The sequence below is a fragment of the Arachis ipaensis genome, chromosome B5 (assembly GCF_059453495.1).
Source record: "Arachis ipaensis isolate K30076 ecotype BB chromosome B5, ASM5945349v1, whole genome shotgun sequence".
NCBI classification, from domain to species: Eukaryota; Viridiplantae; Streptophyta; class Magnoliopsida; order Fabales; family Fabaceae; genus Arachis; species Arachis ipaensis.
Genome location: NC_142440.1, coordinates 17,000,240 through 17,009,686, shown reverse-complemented (window position 1 = coordinate 17,009,686; position 9,447 = coordinate 17,000,240). Strand labels below are relative to the sequence as shown.

Here is a 9,447-nt window from a genome sequence, read left to right as displayed (position 1 = left end):
GAATTTTCTAATTAATATATAAGTTAGGTAGTTATTGTTTTTATAAGGGATAAGTATTGTTTTGGTCCCTAACGTTGAGGGTCAGAATCGAAATCGTCCCCAACGTAATTTCCGATTTAGAATCATCCTTAACATTTTTTTTTTGTATTAAAATCGTCCTTTTAATTTTTTTGGACAAAAATACCCGTACCACTACCAGCACAATTACCTCCTCCATCACTAGCACCAACACCAGCACCAACACCAGCACCAACGCCAGCACCAACACCAACACCAACACCAACACCAACACCACCACCACCACCACCACCAACACCAACCAACACCACCACCAAGAACACCAAACAACAACAACAACCTAAAAAACACCAAACCAAGAAGCAGAAACAGAAAGCAAGAAAGCAGAAGCAAAAAAGCAGAAAGCAAAAAAGCAAAAGCAAGATGCAGAAGCAGAAAGCGATGCAGATGAGGCGGCGAGGCGGTGAGGCAGAGGCGGCGGCAGTGTCTCGCGTCTCCTCTCTCCCTCACGATCCCCAACGACGACGGCCACATCGACGGCGACGGTGACTCCAAGCTTCACCGCCGCCGCCGTCCCCTTCCCCCTCTCCCATTCCCCCCACCCCCACCCCCGCGTCCTTTCCCCTTCCCCCTCCCCTCTCCCTCTCCTCTTCATTTTCTTCCTCTTCTTCTCCGGCTTCTTCGACTTCCCCTCCTCCCTCTCCTCTATCACCACCACCACCAGTAGAAGCGCTCGATTCACTCCTGCCGCTGCCGCATCGGAGCCATTCACCGATCTGGTGGGGTGCCAGCGGTTCAGGGAGAAATGGGGTAATGGGTTGGCGCTGGGTTTCCTGACGGCGACGGCGGCTCCAAGCTTCGCCGCCGGAGCCGTCCCCTCTCCCCCTCCCCCTTCCCCCTTTTCCTCCCCTCCACCTTCATATACCCTTTTCCTCCTCCCCTCCCAACGAGTTTTGTTTTATTTTTTTAAAATTTTATAATTTTTTTTATTAAAGTAGGGGTAGTTTAGGAATAAATTAAATTTTTTTTAGAAAGGACGATTTTAAAATGAAATGCAACATTAAGGACGATTTTAAGTCAAAAATTATATCAGGGACGGTTTTGATTCTGACCCTCAACGTTAGGGACTAAAACAGTACTTATCCCTTTTTATAAAATAATGTGTTGTATCGTATGCTTTTCAAAATAAATTTTTTTTATTATGTAATAAAAATTTTATTTAATTTTCCTGTGAAAAATATACGAAAAATTAGAAGATTTAAAAGATATTAATATTTTTTAATTTATAAAATAAAAAGTAAAAAAATTATTTTATGGACTAATTTGATTTGCGTTTTTTATTTTAGGAACTAAAATGAGTTATGAGTGAAAATTCAGAGACTAATTTAAATTACTTAGAATGATAACATATTAATGATACATAAATAAATTATGTTGTAACACATCACACATAACTAATACGTGAACAAATTGCGATATGACACGTGACATTATCATCCATATTAGCATGTTTTGTGTCACTAATAAATACGTCATCACTTCATTCTCTGTGATCGAATGTTGTTCTGATACGTGGCATTGACGTCAGCATGCCATGTTAACTTGATGTTAACGAAAATTATTTGAAGAGATAATGTGAATTAAAAAGTGAAAATTCAATATCTAAATTGAAACAATTTAAGATTTGAGGTATTTTTCAGAAGTCAATTTGAGTGTTAACTCTCTTTAACTTCCATGTACTCATTATAAATAGGAATGTTTGGTTGTGATATTGGGTATTCAAGTTTGGAAAATTTTAGCGAGTGAAAATTAAGGAAAAAATGGCAAAATTTTTCTCATGTATATAATCCTCTTGTATGAATGTTATTTCCAAAATATATAAGAGAGTATTATAGATTTCTCTGTATTTTTTGAAAAATTGTAATCTCACCATTTAGTTATATTATTTTTATTATTGTCTGAATTTTTGTTTAATTTCATCCATTTTTTGTTCATAAATTTTAGTTGCATTATTTTACCTTAATAATTCTGGTACTCGATATTTTTTGTCTCACAAGAACAGAATAATAGAGTTAAAACTGAGACAAAATTATTTCTTGCTGGATAATTAAGTCTAATTCATCCCAAGAATAAAGTCATTTCATTTGAGGAAAACCATCCCTAACAGCTTATTTCGCCATAAGATCTGCAACGATATTTGCGGAACATTACATAAATGTAACAATCACAGTTTAATTTCTCTAAGTAATATCTTAATCTTAATAAGAAAGTCCTTATCTTCTCTAAACATCAATGATGCTTCGTGTTGAATTAGAAAAAAAAATTTGAATTATTCATTTAATAACATATCTGTAATCATACTCTTAAGGCAACAAGAGTCATTGCTAAATAATAAAAAACTCACATCTAAAAATTTTATCACTAGAAATAAAGTCTCAAAAATTTAACAACTAATATCTCAAATTAAATACCCAAAAATTTTAAGATGGTTCATAGTCCTTAAATTTGCATCATAATTCACTTTGAATATATTTGACCAGAAAAAAAGAGTTTGTCATACACTCAAAAGAGAAGAAGAAATTAAATTTTTTTAGCGAATTGAATTAGAAAATCATTTTGACACCTTCTTTTGAGTAAAAAAATGGTATTTTTAAATAAATTTTTAATTGGTATAATTTACCAAAATAGTAGCCTAAGTGACATGTAGAAATATGTGTGGTATGCAAGCAAAAAGCAACTATGTGTTGCAAAAAAAAAAAAAAATGCGTACCATTTTTTATAACGTGTCATTATATAAAGTTGTTATTCACATGTGAAAAGATGTGGCTTATATTTGTGTAATATATATTGCAAGTCTATTTTGATTTAATTTATCAATTTTAAATCTATCTATGAACCTTTTTAGTATCCTATTATGTATAAATCTATCATCATTTTTTTTTAAATTAGTTATTTATATAAAATACATATTAAATTATAAAATACATATTAAAAATATATAAAATAACAAAAATATTTATTTATTTATACTTGTATATAAATATATAATAATTAATTTAGTATCAAATTTTTTATTTAAAAATAATATTATTTATTCATATGATCAATACACACACATAGCCAAAAAAAAAAAAAAACCAGAGGGATGAAAGACACCTCTTTCGTTATATGTATGAGTATGTGATAGATTAGAAAACGTGCAATAGGATTTGTAATGAATTTGTATAATGGGAAGAAAGTATACTGAATTAGTGTTATATTACTAGTGAATAGCATGAATGAAAAGGAGTACACACAAACGTTTTCCTGCTTCAAGTGAGGGTTATACTCCAGAGCCAATTCTCTAATGACCAAATGATAATTCTCTACTCTCTCCTGATACTACTTTTACCCCCATATCAATCATTCTCATACTCAAACGTAACTAGCTTTGCCACGTAGGCATTCTAGAAGCAATTTGTTATATCACATAATCTGGTGCCAAGTTGGGCGCTTCTTTCTTCTAGGACCCAACATCTTTTGCCCATGACTCTCTTCTTTTTCATCTTCAATTGGTTCCTCTTCAGTTGGGCCTTGTTGGTTTGGATTTGGGTTTGCATCAATTATCCCCCTCTCCACTATGACCTTGTCTTCAAGGTCTACATTTAGAAACTCCCTGCTAAGTTCAACCATATCTACTCATGTGGTCTCATGGCGAGGAACTCCTTCCCAATCAATAAGGAGTTCAGTTCGAGGTCTTGTCGGAGTGGAGACAACACGACTTGCTATGATGGCTGCTGGGCGTGGCTGCAGGGAAGACGGTAATTTAGCTGCAGATGGCACTGACACTGGCGGAGGACCGTGGAAGGGTTTCAGCACTAACACATGAAAGACCGGATAAAGGGCACACGACTCCGGCAACTCCAACCGGTAAGCCACCTTCCCTACCTTCTGAATGACTTTGTAGGGACCATAATATCTCTTTCGCAGTTTATTATGTGGTTCCAAGGATAGGGAGCGCTGCCTATAGGGTTTATTCTTGAGTAAAACCCAATCCCCAAGGTTAAATTTCATGTCCCTTCTATGTGAATCAGCTTGCTTCTTCATTTTATTCTTGAGCTTGTCTATAGTCTCTCACGTGATGGGATATCTTGGTTTAGATTAGTTAGTTATTAATGTTTGGAAGCTATAGCTAATTAGTGTGGGTTAATTAGTAGGCTTATACGTACGCCTTATTCTAGTGCAGGTGAGGAGATTATTTTTTTTGGGGAAGTAGTTAAGGAGTTTTTAAATAATCAGCCCAATTAATTTATTGTTTTGTTGGACGTTTGTATTCTTAATATATAATTGGGCACTAGGTCCAACTATTTTTGAAAATTATTTAATAGTGTCATGACTGTGTTTTTAAATAATAATAAAAATATTGAGCTAAGGCCTAATAACTTACCAAGAAAATATGACAAGATAACTTTGATATAACTTTGTGAGAGCTCGATTAGATAAAATGAGTTGATTTTATCTGTAGAATTTAACATTTTTTTATTAAGTAGATACTTGATTTGTTTGTGTTGTCAACAACTAATAATAATTTTAGAAAATAAAATGAAATAAAAATATAGAGATAAGACTTTGATTGATTTTTGTGAATATTATTGAAACAATTATGTAAATTTTTGCATAAAACTTTGAATCTAACGTATAATAAATTTGTCCCGGTTTAAATGTATTTGAGGTGACTTTTGTCGATGATAAAATTCTGGTGTATTTTTCTTTGGGAGAAAATTATTGAATTGGATTATGAGATTTATCCATTAAAAAAATACCGCTAATTTTTATGCACTTATATGTAGCTATGTTGAATATATTAATTTCATAGTGTATAAATCATAATTAAGAGTCTAAGTTAAAAAATTAGTCGTTAAAAGAAAGGAAATGAATGAAGTTGTAGTTGATAATGTATTTTTGAAGGTGATTAAGTTAGAATTTCAAAAATTAGGATTTTGATATTAGGTTTCATATTTAGAGTTTAGAGTTTAAGATTTTGGACTATGGTAAATGATTCCGGTTTAAGTGATTCAGAATGATGATGGATCATAAACTATATAGTATGATGTCCAAAAACAAAACCAACAGTCATAGACTAGTATGCATACCACTCGGTTATGAACTTAATTTAGAAAGATATGTTTATAATTCTATATAAGAAGCAGTATTTAATGCATTACTAGACTTGTCAATTATTAATGTTTTCGTTCATTCTAATTATGTTAATTGTGAATCATTCCAAAGGTAAAACACTCGAATAAACCAAATACATGCCAAAATTAAGCAAATCATTGAAATACTAATTAAGCAAATCATTGAAATACTAATTAAGCAAAATTAAGCAAATCATTGCACTTCCAAGTATTATATTTGACAAATACTAATTATATAGTATACATAAATATCTAATTTAATTTAATTTTTATTTTTTTTATTTTTCAAATTAATTATATTTGAATTATATACCATTATTAATATAAATATAAATTTCACTAAAAATTTATTAATTTACTTGATCTATTTTATTGCTAGTATTGTGATTAAGGTTATTTGTTTTGATATTAATGTTAAAATCTACTGATATAGTGATATTATAGTTAGATGATAGGCTTTGTGAATTAATTATTTTTTATTGTGTCAAATTAAAATACTATTGTAGTATTACTGATAAATTTTATGGTTTTTTTTATATTAGTTATTTTTAGAAGTTGAGACTTGATTCTTCATAAAATGTTAGTGAAGATATATATTTCAAATTTTAATTTTAAGTTTTTAACTATTTTATATTTTATATTTACGTGAGACCAGTTTTATTAGTTTAACGAGTGATTTATCGGTTGAACCAATAAATCAGTGAACTAGTAGCTTGACCGGTTTGATCACCAGTTCGATTCTGATAACTATGACACGAATCAACAATTAAATGAAATAAGCCAATTTAATTTATAGAGATGGTGGCTTTGGTAAATCGAATACAACATTGTCGACTTAATATGCACGTAGCCATAAATCTTGCAAAAAAAAATGTATATTATAACAAAATTATAATAACAAAATTATAACCCTTGTCGGAGAAGGTAAATAAGAAATTATAAGTAAAAATTTTATGTTACAACTCTTTTCATAATAACAAAATTCATAATAACTATATATATTATCTTATGTGTTATTTATAATTTAATAAATATATATTAATTTTTATTATAAACAAGATATTTAAAAATTATCAAGTTTTATATGTTTTTTTATAGATTAATAAATAGATATTAATTTTTATTATGAAAGGAAAAACTACCAAAAGTACCCATGAGGTTTACGAATGCTGACAAAAGTACCCATAAATTAAGGAAATTAACGTTGTACCCATGAAAGATGGGTTCCGTATGACAAAAGTATCCAAATCTTAATTTTTTGTTGATTTTTTAATAAAATTCCTAAACTACCCTACACTCAATCTCAACTCACTTTTTCAACCTTTCATAACTCAATTTGCACCAACTCTTGTCATGGAATCCAAAACTACTCCTACAACAAACCAGTCCGAAATCAATGGTAGTAGTGGTGGTGGTAGAGGATCGGACCTCAACCGATTCACTCATAAGTTTATAATCCATTCCCAAACTAAATTAATCAAACACCAAAAAATACTCAAAATATAAAAATTTTCAAATCCATTCATCCAATTTCAATTCACTTTAGCAAAACTAGAAATAGAAAAAGCCATCAACTATAAAAAATCAACAAATCCATTCATCCAATTTGAAATTTATTTCAACAAAAATTAGAAGTAGAAGTAGCCATCAACTGAATCTTCTGTAAATCAATATCAGCCTTCATAAAAAATAGAAGCAGGTTAAAAAAAATATAACAGTGTCATTTTAGTAGTAACTAAATCAATTTCTGAAAAGAAGAAAAATAAAATAAAAATATTTTAAAAAAAATACCTTTTTCGTCGCCGACCGACTGTAACATCGTCAATGGCAGAACCTCCATCCACAGTGCCACCTCCCTTTCTTCTCTGATTTCTCTTTACCGAACCCGCTTTCTGCATGCAAGAGTACCACGACCCCTTTCTCTTCTTAGGTGTGCGACGACGGTGTTCTCCTCGGCTGGGTCAGACGCGCCACGACGACGTTCTCCTTGGCTACAACAGGCGTGCCACGGCAGCATTCTCCTCAGGTTGGGTCACAGGTGTGCGATGAAGGTGTTGTAGTCACCTTAATAGTGAGAGGGAGAAGCAGTGAGAGGGGAAGAGATTGGCAGTAATGGAGTAGGTGGGTGGCGGACAGCAATGAGGAGGTAGGAGGAGAGTTTCTGTGACTCTGTGAGGGTTTTTGAGGGATAAGTGAGGAGAGAGGAAGAAGAGAAGAGAGGGAGTGATGGTAGAATGGGGTTAGGGTGGGGTAGTTTAGAAATTTTATTAAAAAATCAATAAAAAATTAGAATTTGGATACTTTTGTCATACGGAATCCATCTTTCATGGGTACAACGTTAATTTCCTTAGTTTATGGATATTTTTGCCAGCGTTCGTAAACTTTATGGGTACTTTTGGTAGTTTTTCCATTATGAAAAGACTACCAACATATATAAATGGATTTATGTTAACTGAAAATTAAAATTAAAGTATTAAAAATGAAATATAATTATGTTATATTAATAACTATTAAATATAGTTATGTTATATTGATAAATATAAATAATATATAATCATTATGTACTTAACCAAGTAAATGAATATATAGGAGTTATTTTGTAGTCTCAATGTTAATTTATATGTTTTGAATTTTCTTTTAATAATATATATGCAGCAGGCATATTAGGTAGTCAAAGTGTTTAGAGGTGTGCAGTATCTTCCCATATTCCCAAGGTATTCGCATCATGAAGGCTTGCCTTTTTTCAAAAAGGCTTTTCAAGACTCGTTGGACCCCACACCGAGTTTTCACATCAACATTGAATACTTTTGTGTGAGATACTGAAGCTGAATTATATAGTCACTGGAGTGCCTAGATTTGCCGTTGAACACTCATCAGAGAATTCACATCACAGAGCGAGCAAGAATGGAAGGTGGCTGATATCAATACTATGCGGTGAGAAGGGGGCGTGTTCCTGGCATATACGACACATGGTTAGAGTGCAAGCATCAGATAACCGGGTTTAAGAACGATGACTACAAGGGTTTCAAAGACTTGGATGAGGCTAAGGTGTGGCTTGGTGGCGTTGCAGAACCAGCAGATTTTGGGGGGAGCCTCAACAGCTTGCTATCGAGGCAGGGGAGCAATATCAACAGGGAGACCTCGGGCAAGACCTTCCGAATCTGATTCAACTTCCAGTGTATGGAAGCCCGCCGTCCCATGAAACTGAAGACACCCGTGGGAGCTCGTCAAGTAGTCTGGACGTTTGCGGTGGCAGCTGCAACTTGTATGCCTTAGAAGGTCTGTGAATAATTGATTTAAAAAGCTTTTGTTAGCTTTTAGAGTATGATTGGTTTGAGGGATTAAGGAAATGAATTTGTTTTCTGATGCAGGTGGTGTCGAAGGCCGTGTGATGAAGGTGGGACCTTTCTTGCACGTGGAGGACATGGAGTTGTTGCTAATGCGTGCATGTCATCCCTTAGCATCGGGGCTCCCATTTTCGTATGCCAGGAGAACAGGTCTAGTGAGGAGGCCGTTCGCTTTGCGTTCACCGTGGTTCTGCCTTATAACAGCAGGAGTGTGGAGCTCGTTGCACACGGACCCACTTCAGCAGATGTGCTAGTGGCTCGTCAGGAAGTATCATTTGCAATGTTGGAGAAAATGGTAGCAGCAACTGGATATAGCATATGCGACTACAACTACTGCACAGTTGCCCGCATGCAGGAACGCTGGAGAGAGATTCAGGATGCCAGTCTAGCTTCCATGGCACAACGGATTCGTCTTCTAGAAGAGGAAAATGCTGATCTTCAGCATCAAGTTGAGATGATAAATGAAATGCTAGAAGAGTAGTGGTACATTTTACAATTTAGGTTTGGGTTTGAGGTATGTGTGCTTAGGACAGTGGCTATTGAAGGTTAAGGTTTTTACTCTAGTTGAATATATTGTTACTTTAGGATAAATTAGGGTAAGTTCTGGTTGCTAACATTTCTAGCATTGGGGTGAGTATCTCTGGTGGAGTAGTATGCATTCATGTTGAAGTTGAATGTAACATGGATATGTATATTCTACTTATGATGAATATGGTGGATGATTAAGAAAATGAAGGTTTGATTTCCATTTCTGAATCAGTATTTGAATATTGGTATAAACACTAACAATGTGATTTTGTTGCTAATTTTATGGTGTTGGAGTCCTGATTTTTTGCTTCTTCCTGTTGACATCCGGCAAGCGCCGAGTGGGTACGTTGTTATTTGGTAGGAACACAGGTGGAATA

At 33.6% G+C, this 9,447-nt stretch overlaps 1 protein-coding gene across 1 annotated transcript; it reads right to left on the bottom strand.

The window, feature by feature from the left end:
* Positions 1-3,696: 3,696 nt before the first annotated feature.
* Positions 3,697-4,104, bottom strand: LOC148563479 (uncharacterized). The gene has a single exon (XM_088486823.1). It carries the CDS (start codon positions 4,102-4,104, stop codon positions 3,697-3,699), a length of 408 nt encoding a protein of 135 aa, XP_088342949.1.
* Positions 4,105-9,447: the final 5,343 nt, after the last annotated feature.